Genomic DNA, 23,034 nt, shown 5'->3' on the forward strand with positions numbered 1-23,034 from the left:
GAAAGCAGCACAGAACGCACAAGCATTGCAGAGCAATCTGGGAAGATGAACTCTGCTTTGACAACATTAAGAGCTATAGAGATAAGAGAAGAACACATTTTGTGTGCGTTTCTGTGCCTCAGTTTTCTCACCTGAGCAGAGCACTCCTCGGGCCTCCCCAGGATGCTGTAGATGGCAAATCTTCTTCCCAGATCACAGCAGCTCCCCTTGAGAAGCTCAACACCTTCAACCACCCCAACAAGAGCAGACTCTTCCCTTCCAACCCCCACACTTCCTGTGTATCTTTTTTTTCTTCCCCAACCAAGACTTCTACCTTAGAGGTGTGCACCGGCTCCTATCTTTTTCTGTTCTGCCAAGACAGTTAAGTGTCCCTTGCTCTGTGCTCTGGGATGCATAGACTAGATAAGGTTGCCTGGGGCCCCATCCAACCTGGCCTTGAACATCTCAAGGGATGGGGCATCCACAACCTCTCTAGCAACCTGTTCCAGCACCTTAATACCCTTCTCAGTAAAAATCATCCTCCTGACATCCCATCTAAATCTCCTTCTGGATGCCACCCACTGCTTTACCAGCCGCACTGCTCAGCTTGGTGTCATCAGCACACTTGCTGAGGCCACACTCCATCCCATCATCTGTGTCACTGATAAAGATGTTAAAGAGCACCGGACCCAAGACGGACCACTGAGGTCCTTAAAAGCTGTAGACATGTGATCACAGAACTGTAGGGGTTGGAAGGGACCTCTAGAAATCATGGAGTCCAGCCCCCTGCCAGAGCAGCTCCCTAGCCCAGGTTGCACAGGTAGGCGTCCAGGTGGGTCTGGAACGTCTCCAGAGAAGGAGACTCCACCACCTCTCTGTGCAGCTGTGCCACTGCTCCCTCACTGCACTGGGAAGAAGTTCCCACAGACATTTGTGCAGAACCTCCTATGCTTCAGTTTGTGGCCATTTCCCCTCATCCTATCACCACACACTGCTGAGAACAACCTAGTCTCATCCCTTTGCCTCTTGCTACTTAGATATTTATAGACGTGGATCAGATCCCCACTGAGTCTTCTTTTCTCAAGGCTGAACAGACCCAGGTCTCTCAGCTGCTCCTCGTAAGAGAGGTGTTCCACACCCCGTATCATCTTTGCAGCCCTCTGCTGGCCTCTTTTCAGGAGATCCCTGTCTTATTAGCACCAGGGAGCCCAGAACTGGACACAGTACTCCAGGTGAAGGCTGGAGGGGGAAGGATCACCTCCCTCGACCTGCTGGCCACGCTCTTTTTAACGCACTCCACAGAGGTGAGAGGTCGGCAGAGCAGCAGGTATAAGTTAGAAACGAATTAACCGATTCTAAGGGAAACTACGGGCGGCCTGTAATACCCTCAACTCGACGTGAGCCGCCGCATCCCCGGAACGCAGTGTTCGGGGCGCGGCTCCCGTCAGGAAGGGGCCGGCGGGCGCTGAGCGTGGCCGGAAGGGGCGGTTCTGAGCGTTACACGGCACGGCGGGAGTGCTGCCATCGCGGCCGGTACGGGGGCGGCCCGCGGGAGGATGAACCTGGAGCGGCTGCGGAAGCGGGTGCGGCACTACATCGACCAGGTGAGGTGAGGGAAGGCGGCCCTTGGGCTGGGGCCTCACCGAGGCTCGGCGCGGGGTTTCAGCGGGCTGAGCCCTCGGCCCTGAGCGGAGCTGGAGGAGCGGGAACCGCCTGCTGGGCTGCCCCCGTCTCGCGTTGCTCCTCGGTGTCCTACGGGGGCTGTAGCACTGCCCCTTTCGCCCTGAGTTTTGGGCTTGTAAGGAACGCGAATGTCATTCACCATTCATTAGGCGCTGCCTCCGTAATCCGGCAAAATGCAAGCGAAGGGCAATCTGTTTCAAGGTAAGCCAGGAAAACAAGTTTCCAGTAAATGGTAATTATTATTTTTGTCCTTCCTTTACAGCAGCAGTATCAGAGTGCTCTGTTCTGGGCAGACAAAGTAGCTTCATTGTCTCATGGTAAGCGTTAGCATATTAGGTTGTTGTCCAGTAACTGCTTTCTGTCGGCATTGTTGTGTTTCCTGATGTTTGTTCTGAGTTGCTTGGCTGCATGTTGAAGCTTTGTGTTTGGGGCACGTGTTGTTCTGTGATCTTCAGGATGCCAGTTTTGTTTTTTTTTTCTTTCCTAATAAAGCAGGGCCAACCTTCCTTCTGTTCTAAAACAAAGTTCCAAACTAGTGTTTGGACAAACCTGCACTATGCCTGCCTTAATAGACCCCCCAAAAAGGGTGGGGATCTATTAAGAACTGCCACTGTGGTAGACAGTTCACCCACTTGGTTGCTCCAGGTGGCAAGTAAAACCCAGGTTTGCAGTGTGTTAGTGCTGGCAGCCTGTTTCTGCTTAGAGCCATAGCCTTATTAAATTTCTTAAAATGACTGTAGGGGTTTGATCACAAAAAAACCCCAAAAACCTAGGCTGCTAATGATTTAAGGTATTATTAAGCTCCGCTTTGGCCAGTATGGCATAGAGGTGCAGAAGTCTTATCAGCTTTCACTTCAATTAGGTTTCCACTGTGTTTAAAGATACTGTATTAATTGATGGTTTATAATTCCTTTATTTTTAAGAGGAACCCCAAGATATCTACTGGTTGGCCCAGTGTCTTTACCTGACAGCTCAGTATCATAGGGCAGCACATGCCCTCCGGTCACGTAAATTGGATAAGGTAAGTCACTTGTGACAAATTACTTTTGTTCCTTAGAGTTTGGTCTGCTAGGACGGAGTTAGTCTGCTTATAGACCTCTACTGTTAACCACAGTAGTTCTTCTCTGTCGGAGGTTAAGGCCTGCAGGAATATTGGTTATGAAACCTATATAATGCAGTTTACCTGAACCAAACATAGTGATAAATTTCAGACTAGATATAAGGAAACGTTACCATGAGGGAAGTGAAATGCTGGAAGGCTTCTTCATGATATGGGTGATGATCCGTGCCTATTGATGTTGCCAGGGCATTTGGGCAATGCCCTCAGTAGCATGCTGTAACCTCTCTTTAGCCCTGAAGTTGTCAGGTTGTGAGTGATCTTTGTAGGTCTGTCCCAACAGAACTGTTCCACGTGACCAAGGTGGGTCACAGAGAAGGTAAGGGGTCCTAAGATGGAACAGCAATAGGTATGGGGAGGTGGGGTGTCACTTAAAGTGTAGTTACTTCAGTTGTCTTTCTGTTCTGCAGAAAGTGTGGTTAAGACAAGAGTGAACATAGTGTTGAGTATTAGAAGTTACAGACATAAGTAGTCATTCTAATCAGGAAAGTCTAATTGGGTGAGAGCGTGGGAGAAGCTGTACAGTTATTAAATGAGAGAGCAAAAAAGAGAATAGCAGTGTAAGGAAATGTTCTCTTTTATTTACTAACATGAATGCAACTTCTCTTTCAGTTATATGAAGCCTGTCGCTACCTCGCAGCTAGATGTCATGTGAGTACACATTTTTATCTCTATTGGAGGCAAACTAAATATTCGGTGTGTCTTGGGAAGCTTAACTACCTGACTGACAGTATAGATGTTTGAGGCACTCATTAATGAGTTTAAATTTTGGGACAGTTGATTCCAACCTTTAGCTTTGTTGGAGTATTCCTTGTTGGAATATCCACTGTGGATAGTGCAGAAATCCTATTGACCATTTGTCCAGAAAAGAAAATATTCCTCTAATATTTTGTGGGGAAAGCATGTGAATGGTTTGGGTTTTTTAATTCTTTTTCAATGTCTGCATATTTCTGTTTTTAATCGGTTCATTGGTGTCCATCCAGAAGAGATGTGTTTAAAAAAAGTGTTTTCACATGATAGGTCTGTGCCTTTGAAACGTAACACTAGGTTTATTGATGCTTTATGTACAGATGTTTCAAATTCCAACCTTGTTTTTACACATACATGTTTGTGGTTAGTATGCTGCCAAAGAACATCAACAGGCCTTGGATATTCTTGATATGGAAGAGCCAATCAACAAAAGACTCTTCGAGAAGTTCTTGAAGGATGAAAGTGGATTGAAAGACTCTACCACAGACTGGGAGATGTCACAATCTTCTGTAAGTGACATTTTAAAAATAACTACTTTTATAAATAAAAAATACATGTGAAGTTGGAAAGCAGTTTTGCAGCTATATGAATTTTGAAAGTCTAGGTGTCTAAGTACTCCTTTTTGGATAACGTGGCTTTCAGAAATGCTGAATCTTTCTCTTTTCAACCCGTAAGTGAGGTGTTGGCTTGCATATATGAGGGGAAAACAAAACTTTAACTCTTCATTTTTGCAATGTCATTTACAAAAACATCCTGCAAAGTGCCTGTCAGTAATTTACGGAAGGATGTTCTTGATCTAGCATTGATTTTTAAAGTCTTTATAGTGCAGTTTCTGTCTTGGAAATGTGAACTAACATTACTTTAAGTTGTACTTCAGGTTCTGAGATAATGCAGGTTTTCCTCTCCTGTAGGTATTTTTTAATAATAGAGTTCCTTCCATTCTAATGTTCTTCTCAGTGCTGCACTGTCACACTTAGAAACGATGTGACAATTGAGTGAAGTTTTTTGAAGTTGCGGAAGAAATACTGCAATTCTCAATGGGATTCTCAGTGTGTGCAGGCTGAAGAGTATGAAGGGTTGTGCATATCTTGAATCATAGAAACATTAAGTTTGGAAAAGACCTCTCAGATCATGCAGTCCAACCATCAGCCCATCCCCTTCATGCTCACTGACCACGACCCTCAGTGCCACATCCACATGGTACTTGAACACCTCCAGGGGTGGTGACTGCACCCCCTCCCTGGGCAGCATGTGCCACTGCCTCACTGCTCCTGAGAAGGAATGTTTCGTATCCAGACTTAACCTCCTCCAATGCAACTTAGCTTGCTTGTCAAGTTGTAAACTGAAGTTCAATAGCTGCAACTGTAGTAGAGGGACTGACAAACAGACTTTTACCTGTAAAACTGAGCAGCAAAATGAGTTGAATTGTCACTGTGAACTGATTTCAGTTGTAATACTGCCTTATGTGGGTTTTACATTAAGTGGTTTAAACCAGAAGAGGATTAGACTTAGGCTGCAATGCAATAATTCATGGATACGTTTAAGCTAGCCAGGCTAGCAAAGTTAAAAACAGCTTTGGCTGTTCACTCTTTCTCCTTTTCTGTTTTCCCCCATTTTGTGGTACTCTTGCCCTAGCATCTAGGTGACTGACTGTTGAACTAAGAGCAATTATCTTGACTGAAAAATAACCCAGTCAAAAAACTCAATTTATTAGCCCTTATGTTCGTGAATGCTTATGATAACATAGTTCACGAATGCAGGGAGGGTAGGTTTGGTTTGCCAAAGGAGGAATCTAGTGAGGTTGGTACAGTTACAAGGAATTTGCATCAAACTCCTCACTAGATCGTGGCTTTTTCAGAATTTACTGATTTAATTGATTTGCACCAGTGCTTGTTCTAGACTTAAGAGTGACTGGCCTGTGAACTGGGAACAATATTACCCTTTATTTCTTAGCACCCTAGGTTCTATTTCATTTGTCAAAACAGCTGTACTCTTTCTAGTATCCAGACTTCTAAGGTAATTAATTTGCCTGGTTAGTGTGACAACATACATGCATAAGTTGCAACTTTTCTGTAAGTAATTTGGTGACAGTTCTGTAGCCTTCTGATTGAATTAAATTAAATTAATTTTATTTTGAAAGAACATGTTATTTATTAGGTGTCCTAGCACTTATTTGGTAGTAATTATATTTTCACTACTCTCTGTGTTTTAGATGGAGAAGAAAAATGTATTTACCTAGAGTAGCTGAGTCCACTGAGTTGGCCTTTTTCATCTTTACCTAAGACACTCTTGTCATACGTGAAGTGTGTTGCTTAAAAAGAAAGAGGTGTGTAGAAGTGTTCATTTCCCTATAAAGTGTGTGGAGAACGTAGTTTTAACTAGCTTACAACTCAGTGGCAGAGGGTTGGATGCTCCAAGTAGGAAATACAGACTCCTATCCTCCTTCTACATATTTCAAGCATGTATTTGTTTGGCTGTAAATAACCTCAAAATGTTAATTTGCTCCTTAAGCTCATAGAAACTATTATATTCGAAAACAGCTCTAGAAAACCAGGTTCCATCATACATGAATACTTTTTACTTTTCAGGGAGCCCATATGATTTGTGCTCAAAAGCAAATTGCAAATATTGATTGTCTTTGACCTCCAGCCCTGCTTTTCCACCAGATCAAGAGCTCTATATGCCTTTTGCGAGGGAAGATCTATGATGCTTTGGATAATAGAACCCTAGCAACGTACAGCTACAAAGAAGCCTTGAAGCTTGATGTTTACTGCTTTGAAGCATTTGATCTTTTAACGTCGCACCATATGCTGACAGCACAAGAAGGTCTGGATAGCAGTATTTCTCAAATACAAGTAAAATTTATCTGCTTTCTTAACATACTTCTTTCCTGCATTTAAAAAAAAAGAAAATACAGAGTTTAAAAGATGAAGTGAAAATTGTCCTCAGTTGCTAGGAAAGTACTAGATGATGGTTGTGTTAGAAGTTTAAAAAAATGGAGTATAAAAATTATAAGTTTGAGCAGATGATAATTGAACGTTAATTTCTAGTCTTTCAGTGCTAAGAATTAAAAAGAACAGAGTAACCCAGCTGTCTCATTTGTTAGCTGCAGAAGCTCCCCTGCTTTTTGCTCTGCCTGAGCAATGTTTTCAACTTTGCACCCTCTGGCTTCACAAAATTCTGCTGGTTTTTGCTTCTCTCTGTAGTAGGTGTTGTTTGATAGAGCATTCTGAGTGGTAAACTGACATCTAGAATAAATTACTGTAATGGCGTGTTATGTCACTAAGTTTCATTTAGAAGTCTAGAAGGAAGTAAGAACTTGATAATTTCCATAATTAATATTCTCATTTGAATGCATCTGACGCATCTGTACTTTTTTTTTATCTGAGTTCTTATATTTGATCTTGCCATGTTTTCTATAATATGACATTTTGAATTGTTCTTTAATTCCTATAGAAAAAGAACTTCTTGAGTCTCTACCTCTTAGTAAACAATGTACAGAAGAAGAACAAGAATTGCTGCACTTTTTATTTGAGAATAAGTTGAAAAAGGTAAAATCATAAGCTGACTAAAATGGTGATGAACTGTGTTTAAATCTTGACTCCAGGTTTGAATGTTCTTTGCTACTGTTTACTCTGGACTTTGGAAATACAAGTGTTTTGCAGTTTTGGTTATTATTCAATTTATGATGCAGTAGGTATCATTTTATGAAAGCTAGTATAATAGTTTTGTGTGATCCCATCTGGTTTAGCTTTATTTTCTGAGAAATTTTTAGGTGGGGAAAAGTACATTAACAATGTAGGCAAAATGTCAATTACCTGAAAATAATAGGTTATAACAACAATCTTCCAAAATCTTTTTCTCTGAAGAGAATGTGAAGCACTGGAAGCCAACTTTATCTAAGTCAATATTCATTTGTACAGCTTATACTTATATATAGACATTGTCAATGATCTGTTAATCTGTCATGTTCCAAATGAGAACCATTTTATCAAATACAGATTTTACACACTCAATTTAAAACAAAGAATGTTAAACTTTATGTAGCTATATTCTTTTAGAAATAAAACAATATTTATAGCATCTGATATTATACTGGATTTGCATGTTGTGTTTCTTTTGTCTTGCAGTATAATAAACCCAGTGAAACACTGATTCCTGAATCAGTAAATGGTCTTCAGGAAAACTTGGATGTGGTAGTGTCTTTAGCTGAAAGACATTATTATAACTGTGATTTCAAGATGTGTTACAAGCGTACTTCACTGTAAGTATACAAAGTGATTTTTAAGAGATTTTTGCAATATGACATGGAATATAATTATAACTGGACTGATTGCTCAATTCATCATAGAGTTGTTTGAGTTGGGCCCTTAAAGGCCATCTAACTCCTCTGCTGTGAACAGGGACACCTCAGCTCAGTCAGGGTGCTCAGAGCTCTGTCCAGCCTGAGCCTCAGTGTCTCCAGGGATGGGGCATCCACCACCTCTCTGCAACCTGTGCCAGTGCTTCAATTATCCCTGTCATAGAAACATCTTTTTTTTTCTTACATCCAATCTAAAACTTCCCTCTTTTAGTTTCTACTTGTCTTGTCACAATAGTCCCTGCTAAAGATTCTGTCTCCTTCATGCTTAAGCTTGATACAAAATTTCAGGTAGTTAAAATGGGTAATTTGTTCTCTTTCTGTGCAAAGTTATCACCTAAATATGAGCAAAATTATCCTAAGCAAAACTTCAGCTAATCAGCACCGTGCTGTTTTCTTCTGTTCATTCTCAGTTTTTCTTGTTATCTTCCTGCTTCTGATCTGGCCTGCAGAATGAAGAGATCTGGTTCAGTTGTTTAGTTAAGGGGTATGATTTCTCTGGCTTGTTAATTTAAATGTGTGGTGGAATTCCCTGTCAGTTGTTACATAGCCAAGGTATGCCCAGCTGTTGGGCTGTCAGATGGATCAGAACAGGGACTGTTTCTTAGCACAAGGCTCAAAACTTCTGGAATTATTTCATCTGCTGGGCTGATAGCTTCCTTTTTAAGAAAGCTATAGTTTTGTGTGTGTGCTGCATAGTCCCAGGTTGTGAGTCTTGTAAAATAAAAGGTTCAGTTTACAGAACAGCTTTTTCTTATCTCTAACAAACTGTCAGTGTAGAGTACCCTTTAGAACCCAGCAGAGGCAAGATTTAGATAGAAGAGAGGAAAGGCTGCAGAGAATGCTGACCACTTTGGGGAACTTTAGTATCTGAGAAAAAAACGTGATCCTGTTCAAATAAGTGACTCCAGTGAAGTCATTTAAATCATACTTTTTTTCCCTGAAACTTCATAATTGCCACTCCTCTAGCAGGAAATGGCAGGAGTACATGACTGTCAAAGAGGAGACTACCACAGATTCTACAGCTTGGAAATGGGAATCTTAGAAGTCCATAGAGTAACAAATGCTTAAAATCGTACAGGGAGCTTTTAATATCCATATTTTTCTAATTTGAAGTATTTTGAATTATTTTTAAATGTCAGCCAAGCTCTTAATTATGTGAAGGTGCAGTTCTTGGAGAACGGAGTCATAAATGTACTTCTGATATAAAAGATTCTGCAGATTTCGAGACATTTTCTTCCCTCTGCTTACTTTACTAGGTACTAGAGCATAGAAGAAGGGCACAAGCTTACAAGCCATGTCCTGCATGTAATCCATTTCTAAATGCCATTATGAATAAAAAATATTAAAACTGAGCTATGTTTCTTCTGGCATACTGCTTAATGGTGTAGAGCTATTTCCAGAAGCTCAGGAAGTACAGTAGTATTGCAGAAAAGTTACTGTCAAACCTATGGAACTTACAGAGCATAGAACAGTAATACTGTTGTCTGTTAGTTATATTAGAGGTGACCTACAAACAAACATACACTGTATTCTGTTGTTGTTTTTCTAACTGTATATTCAGCTTGCTAAAATGTTGTGTTAGTCCTGTATGCTAAATGAATGAATATTTTCCTTGTCTCAAGCCTTTATTCTGCTGATAATGGGTACAGCCTCGTTACAAATGGTTGTCTAATGCTGGAAGGGGTACTTAATTGGAACACTACACACTATAAAAGCAGCCTATTTTGAACACATTGAAGTTTTTGAAATGTACATTTCAGGTTTTTGTTTTTTGTTTTTGCTATTTTTTCAGAGTGATGGAAAAGGATCCTTTCCATGCAAACTGTTTACCTGTGCATATAGGGACACTTGTGGAACTTAATAAAGCAAATGGTAAGAAACACAAGGTTTATGAAAGTTAAAACAACACTGCCAGGCTTCAATTTTATGAAAGATTCAAATAAATGCCACGAAATCCCCCTATAAGCCATTTTAAAAATAGCCACTCCTAAGATTTGATGTGAAAAATGTGAAGAATTTTACTTCCTATTTGTAGTTTCAAAAGAGTAACACTAAGTAGAAAAGAAGGGAGTTGTAGAGCTAATGGTGAGGTTCAGGGAAGTAGTTGTGCAATGAATCTGTACACACTGGTGATCATGACTGTCACTGTCTTTTAACCACTGGGCTGTGTATCCAGAAAGTTTGTGAACCATGCTGCTTTGTTTCACTTGTTTGATTATGTTTTCAGTTGATCTTCCTAGAGTATCTACGTGTACTTTTCCCCAGTAGCAAAATAAAATATATGAATTTAAACGAAGAGGAGCTTTTCAGCAGTATGTGTGCTTAGGTGGTAGTGCTTTTTCATATTAAAAAGGTTTTTGTGCTCTCTCCTTGCCTTTGCTATTGCAAAGGTCTGTTTTTAGTTGAAATAAATCTATAGTCAGAGAGTGCCTTTGTCATTATAAGAATAGCTCACTTGCAGCTGGGGTTACTTTTTCTGGTTTTTAACTGCATCTGAACAAGCAAATCAAGTGAAGATCCCAAATGTCTTCAATACCAATTGACAGAATAAAGAGCTCATGTGTTTTGGAATCCCTCTAAGGATAGTGCATTGTAGTACACAAATAGGTCATTAGGTGTTTTTTTTACTTCCAGTGTTCAATTATTTTAAGTCTGTGTTGAGTTTTTTGTAAATAAACTGATATTTTTAAGCAGTTCTTCATATTTGTTTTTTTCTGAAGCAAAGGAATTGATGCAAAGCACTCAAGTACAGCACTCATCAATTTAAGAGGACCATGCTCCAAGGAAACAGTTGGCTTATGTACTCTAATGCAATTTCAGGAGGCATTAAAGTTGTTATCCTGTATCCAATTGCTTCCTGTAATCTGTAGACAGTTTTCTAACAGAAATGATTATAGTTATTCCATGCAATTACTTCTTTGAATAATGTAGTTGTTTTTGTCCTGTCTTTGGCACGTTAGTGCACAGGACTCTCATTTTGAAATTGATCTGGCCAATATGTTACACCTTTTTGGATACAGAAAGCTGAACTGTTTTACCTTCACACAACAGATTTAAGTGCAATTCTGCAGGCATTTAATTAATATATGATAGTGACCCAAGTTGTTGCAGAGCTATTAAGGAGTGGGATGTATAACTGCCTGTTTATGTATTGCAAAGGCACGTTTGTTTTTTTATCAAGTTGCAAAAGTGCCTCTATATTGAGTTAATGTGAAGCACGACCACTAAAACATTTTTGTCCATGGTGGATTAATAACACTAGATGTGCTGCAAATTCATGTAGGAAGCTAAAAGGCATGAAACATCTTAACATTTTAGCATATTTTAATTTTCTTTTCTTGCTTCTTCCCCTTTGCAGAACTCTTCTATCTTTCTCATAAACTGGTGGATTTGTACCCAAATAATCCTGTAAGTTGTTCTAAGTCTTCCTTACTAGGTAGTTTTCCTTAAATAAAAACAGCCAAGCTGGTAATGGTCAGTTTGAGATATGTATGTGTGTGTTGGAACACACAATTAGAACTGATTAAAATTGTTCACATCTTTTTCTGTGCATTGTAATTTTCTTACATAGAGATTTCTTGGTGTAAGAGTACTCATAAAATATTTAATATGAGGATTTTGCTTTGAATAATAGTAAAAAATGTGTTACAGTCATAAATAGAAAAGCTTTTCTGGGCAAACTGTTTCAGTGTTCACCTTCATTGTGAAAACTGTTTTCCTTTTATTCAGTCTGAATTCCCCATATTACAGGGTGTCCATGCTGCCTCCCATCCTGTCACTGTGCTCCCTGTGGGAAGAGGCTGGCTCTGTCTTCTGTATTCCTTCCCTATCATTAGATAAAATTGAGGGCAGCAATAAGCTCTGCACTTAACTTTCTCTTCTTGAGGCTGAACAAACCCAGTTAGTGATGCACAGCATTCTGTTCCCTGTTAAATATAACCTGTGATAATGTTTCACTAAAATCATTGTGGTGTATCTAATAATACTCCATCTTGGCTTGTGATTTGTAGGTGTCATGGTTTGCAGTAGGTTGCTACTATCTCATGGTTGGCCACAAAAATGAACATGCCAGAAGATACCTCAGGTAAAACTTGTTTTTCTAGTTTGCACATCTGTTTCTTATTTGCTAAGTAAATATTTAGTGTTGACAGTTGTCATAACTCAGAGTAAGCAGAAGACTTCATATGGTGGTTACTACTGCAGTAGTTCTGTTGTTTACTCTGTTCCTATGTCAATTTGTTGTTTACTCTGTTCCTATGGCAATTTAGATCTCAGCCTTACAGATAATTTAATATTTATTTGCAGACTTATTTGCCACTCACCTTCCTAATAAGAGAAAGTGTAGTCCTTTCATTCACTCATGCCAACGAGCTAACTACAGCTAAGTTATCCAGCCTCAGCTTTTAACTTTAAGGACACTTGGACATTCTCCCAGGTCCAAGTTTCAAATCTAAAATTGAAGAGTTAGACAGCAAATCCTGCCATTTGGCTGTCTGGTTCTCTGTTTGCACTAACAGCTTTGAACTTCTAGGCTGGCCAACCAGTTCCCTGCACTTCACGTGATGTGTATGTGTTGATTGTCAATGCTGGTTGGAGAGTGGTGAAGTATGGCATTTGTTTTGGTACTATAACCTTAAACTGAGATTTAACCTGTAATTGATTGATTGGGCTGGGGATAACTGTAGGCTAGGCAGTAGTTTGTTAGAAAAGTATCTGGAAATGCCATGGATAAAAACACAGGCTCCTATCCATATCACTGTTTTGGAGTCACAGGACATCACAGAACGGGGTAGAAGGTACATCTGAACTGTGCCCAGTATTATGTAAGGAAAGTGTCGTTCCAGTTGCTCTAGAAGGAGGTGTCTGCATGCTCATCTGCTCCTTCAGGTCTGGCAAAAGGGATAGGTTTTGACAGAATGTAACAACAAAGCTGTACTGTAATGTGTAACTGTCGACAAGTCAACGTGTAGAGAACTTGAGAGGAATCTGAGACACTTGAATTTAAGAGAATGCAGCAAATAAGCATTCTAAATAAAGTGGTTTATGGAGCAAGTTTTTTGAAGCAATATAAGCTGTCTAGGATATAGAGTTGAAAGATGCAAGTGTTTGTGTGTTAAGTTTTGTTCCAGAAGACAGAGAAAACTCTCCTCCAGGATCTGCAAGGTAGTAAGTTCAACTGTGACAAAGAAGATTTCGACACAGTGGTTGTTAAGGATGGCTTAGTAATCAAGTAGTTTACTTCTAAAATATGTCAGAAGCTTTTAAAAAAAATTTGACATGCTGTCATTAAGTTTTAATTTAAATTAATTTAATACACTGAGTTACTACTGACTTTCTATTGTTTGCCTGATATAATTATTTCTTTTCAGTAGTGTCAAGTAATTTTGATGTCCATGAGCAGCAATAGAAATAATACAGTGAATCCTTGAAAATGTATAATACTAGTAAGTGTTGAATAGTTCAAGCTTTTAAAATGATCTTTAAAATGAATATTAATATATCCAGTTGTTAAAGATTATCCTAATAGATACGTATTGTCATATGATGTTGCTACGTAAGTACTGTCTGAAGGAGGTGAAATTTGATTTCAAATGTTTGCTTGTAATCTGCTCTTATTTTTAGCAAAGCTACTACACTTGAGAGGACCTATGGACCTGCCTGGATAGCCTATGGACATTCCTTTGCAGTTGAGAGCGAACATGACCAAGCAATGGCTGCATACTTCACAGCTGCACAGCTCATGAAAGGGTATGTCACAAATGCCATATTCAGTAAAGTTAAAGCTAATCTGTAAGTACTGGAGAAAATTGACCTGTATCTTATGTATTTTCTTTCTAGCTGTCATTTGCCTATGCTCTATATTGGACTGGAATATGGTTTGACCAACAACTCGAAGCTAGCTGAAAGATTTTTCAGCCAAGCTTTAAGCATTGCACCTGAAGATCCTTTTGTTATGCATGAAGTTGGAGTGGTTGCATTTCAAAATGGAGAGTAAGCTTGCAAAACAAGATTAAATTGTGTTCAAGAATATTTAGATGTTGTACTGAGGAATATTGTTTAGTGGGAAATACTGGTGATAGGTGGATGGTGGGCTGGCTGATCTTAGGTTTTTCTCTTTTCCAACCTTGGTGATTCTATGGATCTGTAAATACAATTTTAAGAACAGATTATTCTGAAACATAATGTGCCAATATATCTATTAGAGTACTTTGTATGTTACAGCTCAATGTGCAGTATCTCTTGGTTTTGTTTAGGTAATGTTTTAGGTAAAGGCTTGCTTTCTAAATTGTTCTTCCTTGTTTAAGATGTAATGAGGGAAGAACTTTGAGCTTGAGAAACAGAGATGATTACTTTGTGTGTACTTTATGTTCTTGTCATTGAGTAGTTGCATGCCCAGAAGAGTTACATTTGCACACGCAAGTGTATACATGCTATCACATTTTGTGCAGCAAAGCATTTTGTCAAGACAGGAGACTTCAACTATATTCTGAAAAGATATAAAAGCCATTCACTGAACATCCTTGCTTTGCTTCTGGTTTGGTTTTGTGTTGTTTTTTTTTTTTTTAACTTATCAGCTATTAAGATGAATTGGCAAAATTACTTTATTTTTAATGATAATTGCATTCATATAACCAAATACAAACCAAATACAATCAAAGAACTGTTGATTGTAATACAGTTTTCTCATATTGCTAATTAGAACTCTGTGCTAATTTTCTTTTCTTTCTTTCCCACGCAATATTTAGCTGGAAAACTGCAGAAAAGTGGTTTCTTGATGCACTGGAAAAAATCAAAGCTATTGGAAATGAGGTATTTTTACTAGTAATATACATGATCACAAATCCATAGAACTGCAGGAAGTTTTGTACATTAAAGCATAAGCAACACAGTATAAAATTGACTTCAAAACCAGGACCATCTAGTTGTAATTATGTGTTCAGTTTTTAGATAAGAGTCATCCCACGTTATTTTCGGTGCTACTGGAAATGGCCAAAAGTATATTTTTCTTTGAAATTAAAAACAAATGACAGCAAAACAAAGCCCTAAGTGTTGACTGGGAAGTGGAACCCAGGTTGCATTTGTCTCAGTAGATGAATGATTTTTTGGCCTGAAGGTGGAACTGGGTATGTGTGTGGAAGACAGCTTCTACCATATGGAAGTGCATTCTTGAATCACTTCCAGTTTTGTTTGGAAGCCTGCAGGTGTGGATTTGATTTCTTTCTGCCAGATGGAGACTGTGTGGGGTGGGTCCAGGGACGCTTAACTAACTTCCTGAAAGTTAGCTGAGCTGTGAACTTACAGATAGCTTTCTAATGATTTTTAGCTTAAACGTATTTAATGAGGACACTACCTCATGTTGCAGTGGTTATTACCAGTGTATCTCCTGCCAAGATTATAACCTTGCTTCTGGAGCACAGCAAACCTTTGTCAAAGTAGAAAGCACTAAAAAACTACAGTCCTATGTGGACAAGACATAGATTTATTAAAACAAACTGGACAGATACTAACGTATGAACTTGCTACGATATAAATTGAGTTGTTTTATGTTAGTTCAGGTTGTACTGTTGTATGTGCAAAAGCCACGGACTATAGATCCGGCTTGAATTTATGCAGAAGCCTCAATTTTTCTGTGTGACACTTCTTTTTTACAGAATTATTAATTTTACACATGCATAAGTGCACACACAGGGTCTCAGAATTAGAGTAGGAAACACCTAAAAGAAATAGAGATAATATTCTATTGTAATACTTCAAAAATTCTCAAGTCAAATGACTTTTTAATTTCAGTGAAAACCATTCTGAGGATTTTGTTGGCTTACATAGTTTTCTGGGTGCTTTCTAAATGAGCTTATTTATTTAGAGCAGATGAAGTTAGACTGCGGAGAGTAGAAAGACTCAGCATTTATGGTTAGTTTGGTTTTTTAATCTAATTTGTGAATCTTAATTCTCCTAGGCTATGAGACCTTGAAATATGACTTGTTACTTATTTAACTAGAAAACAAATTTTGTTTAGTTTGTATTAAAGTGTCAGTGATATTACAACTTGAAAGAAAGGTAATCGGGTTTGGGGAATTAGTTATTGAGAATGGGTTCATTTTGAGTTTCAATACATTTATTGAAACAACTGAAATTTTTTGTGATGTTTTTCTTGTTTGTGATTGAATTGACTTGTTTGTTAGAGGGGGTGGAGTTTTCTTGTTTTTTTTTTTTACGTATTCAATCAGAATTTAGTGACAATCTTGCAAACTGCAATTACTTGCATTGCTGATTGTTTTGCAGATAACAGTTGATAAGTGGGAGCCTTTACTGAACAACTTAGGACATGTGTGCCGAAAACTAAAGTAAGTAGAGGGCATGGGAGCTTCAATTATCTGTAGTTGAACAGAAAACGTGTGCTCTGGGCCTCCTTGTTTTCATCAGGACTGTATACCACATGAGGGCAGTGTAGAAGCACCTTTATAAGAAAAGCAAGATTCCCTAGATCATTTTCTACAATTAGTACACAAATTGCTCCTTATATACGATCTTTCACATGCAAGATAAAATACTTAATGCAAAAGCCTTTCCCTAATTGTTGATGCATAGATAAAATTTGGTCATAGACTTTTAGCTCTTTGGATGGATCTGAAATCAAACTGGCTACTGTTGCAGTCCTACATTCTTGACTATGTCCACTGATCTAATTTAGCACAAAACTATATTTGTTGCTTGGATCAGTGCTTAAGCTTCTATTTTATTTTAGAGCAGTGTTCAGTGACCTTAACAATAAAATGTTATTCTATGGCTTTTAAGGACAGAGTTGGTTTGTATTTCAGTTTTTATCTGCATTCTGGGAAGAGAAAAATAAAATTCAAAGTACATATGAAAGCCTCAGCAATTTTAACATTGATAAACGTTCTCTCCTAAATTACAAACCAGTACCAGATATTTTTTAATGCTGTGGTTTTAACTGTAATTTGTGTTTCTAAGATGCCAATGGAAGAAATTCCAGTTAGATATAAGCTGTATGTCTACTCTGACAGTAATGACTTTGTGTTAGAATTGCCGATTCTTCTTCATTTTTGTTGGGAAATAGTGATGTATAATAGTTCCCTGCTGTCCCAAAATCAAGGAAAGAAGCACTGGTTCTGTGATTTACTCATAATTCCAGTTTTTTTCAAATATGTGCTTCAGTTATAGTACCTTTTGTTGTTTTTGATTTCTTGCAGTAATTTCTTAACTGCTCACATCACGCTCAGTTGACTTACATTTTACTCTTTGTTCAGGTTCAGAAAGCCAATCTAATATATTTTCACACCCTTGTAAACTGTCTTTCAAGAAAATGAGAGTTTAGGCAGCTGTACATACACTTTGGTGAGGTAGAATATATATCTGAAAAACTTACTAGTCTGTGTAGTTTGAAAGCAGCACATGAAAATACAGTGGTAGTTAGTTTGAAATTTTTGTTTCAGTCACATTTACCTATGTGAAAGTTTTGTGCAGCAGGGAAGCAGCCACAAATTTTTATGCCTTCATTTGTGCCTTTAACAACAACTGTGTATTGATGTTTGCTTAATTTCATTACAACTGGAGACATCAGAATTTCTTTGACTAGACAGTTGCTGTCTTTATTTTTGACAGATTGGTATTAAGGTGCTAAATGTGACACTTAGATTTTCCAGAGTAGTGTCATAACGTCCCCTTAATCCTTTGGTTTGAAATAGCACAGGCAATAAGCAGTCTAAGTAAGAGAGAATTTTCAAAGAGAGCGTGGCTGGTATTTGAAAGAAATTATGAATGTGTGTAAATCTTGCTCTTCTCTTGAAAACAGTGTCAAAGCAGAAGTAACAAAAGTACCAATATATTCAGCACTTAAGGGTTATGAAATTTCTGCTTGGGGAGCTTTTCTCATTTCAGACAATGAGCGATTCAGTCTCACATTGCTCCTTTGCTCCCCTGGGGAGGAAAATGAGAGCTACAGAAAGAAACCTAATTTTGCAGTGAGCAGCATTAAATATCTAAAGAAATTTACCATGTCAAATTGCTAGAATCCTCCCTAAATGGGACCTAGCTGCAGACAGCTATTGCACTACGTAAGAGGAACGGTGATTTCTCACTTATGCTGAGGCAGAAAATTATCAATATCCGTGACTCTTGTGCGTTCTTTTATGTTAAGAGTATGAATCAAAAACTTCAAAGTTCTTGACAGAATTGTCTGCCGTTCAGGTAAGGAAATTAGAATACAATAAAAACATCTTCCACTCTCAAGCTTGCTAATAGATATTCTGTACTTAACCCCATCAGGAAATACGAGGACGCGCTGGAATACCATCGCCAAGCTCTGGTACTAATTCCTCAGAATGCTTCTACTTACTCTGCCATTGGCTACATACATAGTCTCATGGGCAATTTTGAAAGTGCAATTGACTATTTTCATACGGTATGTATGCTGGAAGTGCTGGTCACAGGTTCTGTATTCACTGTTTCATTCTGTTTAGGTTTTGGAACATAGATGGCGTGTTTTATCCAACCCCCAAATTACTGTTTATTATATAATCTTTTTTTAATTCTTAAAATATTCCTTGGTTTTCTATGGGTTGAGTTTAAATATTTTTTTATTAATAAAAGCCACTTTTAAAAACTTTGTTGGTGGCTCCTTCTTCTTGTAAACCTTGAATTATCCTCTGCATAGTATGTACATTAACTTCTTTAGCTCAAATGGTTTGCAGTAATTCCAACCTATGCTTCAAAGAAGAACTTTTACAGTAAGTGCAGATTTTAAGAATAGGCCACTTTCTGTTGTCATGGCTTTATCTTTACTGTGTGATAATTGTATTCTGTTGCTTCCAGGGCAGTTTTGGTGATTTAATGTTTTCATAGGGTAACGGTGAATTTCAGTGAGTGCTAAATTTTTCAGCATTCAGGTTGACTAGGTTGAGAACTTAGCTGCAGTTATATTTACTCAGAAGCTTGTATCACATACATTTAGTTGTAATTATTTAAGTATGTCTCAGTCTATTTCATTATCAATTGTAGTGTAGCTATGCAAAATTAAGTTCCTGACAGCTTTTAGAATTATTTTAGTAGTGCATCTTCATGACTTAGAAATGTTTCTCTGTCTGGATACGTGCCCATTTCTGGTTGTTATTTTTGTGGTTTGCTTTCTTAAGTCAGTTCAGTTGAAAATATTTTGGTTGCACAATATTCTGATTTTACAGTAAGGACTACTTTGATCACACTGTCAACCAGCAAACTCAGAACAGTAGATTTAAGATGCAAATGGTTTTATGAGGCTAAAGACTTGTTCCTTTTTTTTTTTTTTTTTTTTTCCTCAATAGGCCCTTGGACTTAGGAGGGATGACACGTTTTCAGTCACAATGCTTGGACATTGCATAGAAATGTATATTGGTGATTCTGAAGCTTATATTGGTAAGTCATTGAATCCTTTGAGAGAAGTCTTGCATCAAGAAAAGGCTGTCTACCATCATCCTGCTTTTCCAGCACATTTTTCACACAATAATAGCAAATGTTTCTTCTCAATATTATCTTGTCAGTTAATACATCTGGAAGAACTGTGAAGCTTTGTTAAATACCTTGATGCAGACCATGTTGCATGTAAATTTAAACAATGAAGAAACCTTATAGAAAGCTGGGAAGGGAATTGATCCTAGTAACAGACTTTGAATCTCAATTTTACTTTTTATGTTTTGTGGTTTTTTTTTTTTTAACTAGGAGTTTGACAGATTTTGTCAGACCAACTCTTAGACTTTAGTTGTTAAGCAGCAACTCCTTATTCTGATTACAGAGGACCATAGTAGTTTCTTGATAATTATTTGAGATAGATAGGGATAGATAGGGAGTGTTCTCTTGGAATAAACTAATGGTTTGTCTGTTTTCCTAGGAACAGAGATCAAAGATAAATTAAGATGTTATGACTTTGATGTACACACAATGAAGACCTTAAAGAACATAATTTCACCTGCCTGGGATTTCAGAGAATTTGACATAGAAAGACAGACTCTGGATGAGAGTGGTATAGTAACATTAGAAACATCACATCAAAGGACAAATACGGATACCAGCCGTCCATTGGAAGAAACATTTGAGATTGAAATGAATGAAAGCGATATGATGCTAGAAACGTCAATGTCAGACCATAGTACATGACGGTAAATTCTGGCAGAGGGCACGTTTTGTCTTTGTTTTTGTTATAGTGTTATACTCCCAGGAATTTGCTATTTTTGTATGAATTTTAACTACCATGCTTTATTTAACACCAGAGGAAATAATGCTTGCCTTAGGGGTGATTAAAATATACACGATGAACTTTTCCAACTTTATTATTTCTACAAAATTAATCATATGTGATAAAGTTAAAAAAATAATTATTATTATGAAATCACAAATAAGTTTTTTAAACTGTTTACTGATCCTTGTGTCTGCCATCAGTAAGACTGTGAAGGTTTAAAGATAGTACCTAAAATGGAACAGTTTACACTATTGCTGAATGGATGAGCCAGGGTCTAATACAGTATTATTGTAGCTTCTGAGATTTCATCCTGTCTGTGAGGAATGCTCTCTTAGTAAATAGACCAAAAAAAAACCATGAGGTTTTACGCTTACTACTTCATAAATATGTTTTTCTTTACAGAGTGATTTCATTGAATTTCCATCACTTGACTCCAATTGGACATGCATTAAACTGGTGACAAAGCATGTTACTTTGTCTTCTCCGAATTATTGTTTACTTCTTTATTATTATTCTATATTTTGCTACTGAAAGGTCTTGTAAGAACTGTTCTTGGTAAGCTGATTGGACAACATGAATGGCAGAAATACCAAGATAAATCAGTGCTTCCTGCAATTAATTATATCTGAACTATTTTTTCAACAGTGTAATAATGAAGTTGTAAGCCACGGTGTACTTCTGTAGAAAACGCAGTCGTTCTCTTTACACACAGTTGGTCTATCAAGGCAGAGAATTAACTGAATAATACACATTTTTACAAATCTGTAGACACAGATTTCTAAATGTCATTAGCTCACTGAAAAATAATGAAGTAAAGCATATGTTTCTGCAGAAAAGCAGTGATTTGTCCATCCACTGAACAGAATAGGGTCTCTTTGCCTTCTTAGTATGAACATACTTTGTGTAAATTTCTTCCTTCCCTTTGTGCCTGTTCCACCTATGTCACTGTGAGGGGCTTAAAATTAAAAACATAATGCTACAAGCTGTCAGTGCTTTCTTCTGTGACTTCTTGCTAGATTTTGGCATTTAATGTTTAGAAAAGGTTCTCTGAGGTTTAGTAGCCCAGCCTTCAGTAATAAGTACTTCAGTGCTCAAAAGCTAACTTTTTTTTTCTGTAGATAAGGATTTTTCATTAAATTGGCCTTTTTAAAAATTATTTATCTTTTAATAAAATAAAAGGGCTGATTATAAAATACTATTTTACACTGTATTTCACTACATTTTCAATTTTATCTTTACCACAGAATGTGTGATTGTATAATTTTCATCCATTTTACTGGGACATGGTGTTAAAAAAAAGTCCCATACTGATGCAACTCATTACATATTTCCTATACTTTTTATTGATGCTTTACACGAATAAAAAAAGGGATGAATCCAAGCACATACATATTGAAATACTGCCTTTCTTCTTGCTTTCTGGCAGTCCATCTTTCTTCATTAGAAATCTTATGAGCTGTGACTGATAATAAGTTTGTTTATTTTTAATCTAGAGTAGGTAAATTTAAGATTCTAGTAATACATATGGGAAGTGGTTTCTACAGACATGTTGGCTAAACATTCTGGCAAATTTGGCCTTTTGCTGATGTCAGCCATTGACATACATCTGTTGGATTTTTTTCTCTTTTTTTTCCTACATTGTCAGTGAAACAGTAGCAAAGTATTTTAAAAAAATTGATACTATTTGATATCAGTTATGATCTGATGGTGTGTTGGCTCTGATGGCAATCCTTCTTAGTTGTATTTCCTGCACAGCAGTTGACTCACCCCTGTGCCACTTCCTCAGTTGTAATGTAAATTTGTGTGCTTGGGTTGTGAATCAGATATGAGAACTGGCCCAGCATTTAAAAATGCTTTCTGTCTGATTTCTCAGGTTGAGAGATTGTGTGAACTGCTGAGCTGAAGTGGGGGTTAGTGGAAAGAAAAGGGAGGATACAGAAAATGCTCCTGCTCTAAAGGCAACATGTCTTGACACCTCAGTTCTGCAGCTTTTTTTGGCTTTTTCTGCAGTTTTTTGGCAGTTTTTTCCAGTTTTTTGGCTGGTTGGTGCTAGCCATTCTTTATTGGCAGTAGAAGCTATCTAGAAGGAAATATTTTCAAAGTGTCTTAGACTGTAAATGATTTTTCCTGGACAACATCAGAGGAATTCTTGATGAAGCTTGGTTTGGCTTCCAGCCCTTCAGGCAGATATAATTAGGTTAGTGCTTGTTAAGCTAATGTTGTGCATGTCTCAGAGAGGACTTCAGCAAAAGCTTCTTTCCTTATTTCTGTTCAGTGTTTGCCTGTTCATGTTCTGTCCAAATCTTCATCTTTGCACCTGCAACTCCTGCTGTGCCTTGTAGCATCTGTCCTGCTCCAGTCCATGACTGTAAAAGCAGTGTTTTATGCATAACCTGCTCTCATAATCTTAACCCGGGGGCTGGGAGGACCTTGCTGTTGCCTTCAAGGTTTTAAGGGTAGATTTGAAAACTCATGGTCCCAAGACGTGTGAGCTGATGCAAGAAATAATGGTCCCTTTCACCACACTGGTGTCCATAGCACTGGCCTATTTTTCAGCCCTAGTCCCCTAGGACTAGGACAAAGGGGGATGGTTGGAAACTAGGAGATTTAGATTAGATGTCATGGGTTTTCAGCGAGAGGATGATGAGGCGCGCTGGTGTAGCTGTCCAGAGAAGCTGTGCTGCCCCATCCCTGGAGGTGCTCAAGGCCAGGTTCGATGGGGCCCTGGACTGGTGGGGAGCAGCTCCGCCCACGGCAGGCTGAGCCTTGAGGTTCCCTCCAACCCGAACTGTTCTGTGACTGTATGACTGCTGCTCCCATCCTGCAGGCGACAGAGCTCAGGCTGTGGCAGCTAGGGCAGAGCCGAGCATCCGCAGCCTGCGAGGTAACTGCGGGCTTGTGGATCACGAGGCT

The 23,034-nt window shown here is 38.2% G+C and overlaps 1 protein-coding gene across 1 annotated transcript; it reads left to right on the forward strand.

Annotated features, from left to right (window-relative positions):
- The first annotated feature begins 1,485 nt into the window (after positions 1-1,485).
- Positions 1,486-20,796, forward strand: CDC16 (cell division cycle 16). The gene is made up of 18 exons (XM_065741034.1): positions 1,486-1,583; positions 1,925-1,979; positions 2,586-2,683; positions 3,392-3,430; positions 3,898-4,038; positions 6,196-6,355; positions 6,986-7,080; positions 7,660-7,793; positions 9,685-9,764; positions 11,251-11,300; positions 11,903-11,976; positions 13,515-13,640; positions 13,731-13,883; positions 14,639-14,702; positions 16,173-16,234; positions 18,177-18,312; positions 19,211-19,301; positions 19,774-20,796. Exons 1-18 carry the CDS (start codon positions 1,536-1,538, stop codon positions 20,037-20,039), a joined length of 1,872 nt encoding a protein of 623 aa, XP_065597106.1. The 5' UTR covers positions 1,486-1,535; the 3' UTR covers positions 20,040-20,796.
- The last annotated feature ends 2,238 nt before the right edge of the window (positions 20,797-23,034 follow it).

The sequence above is a fragment of the Cyrtonyx montezumae genome, unplaced genomic scaffold (assembly GCF_038088225.1).
Source record: "Cyrtonyx montezumae isolate F1298 unplaced genomic scaffold, pur_monq_1.0 scaffold_3, whole genome shotgun sequence".
In the NCBI taxonomy this organism is placed as follows: domain Eukaryota; kingdom Metazoa; phylum Chordata; class Aves; order Galliformes; family Odontophoridae; genus Cyrtonyx; species Cyrtonyx montezumae.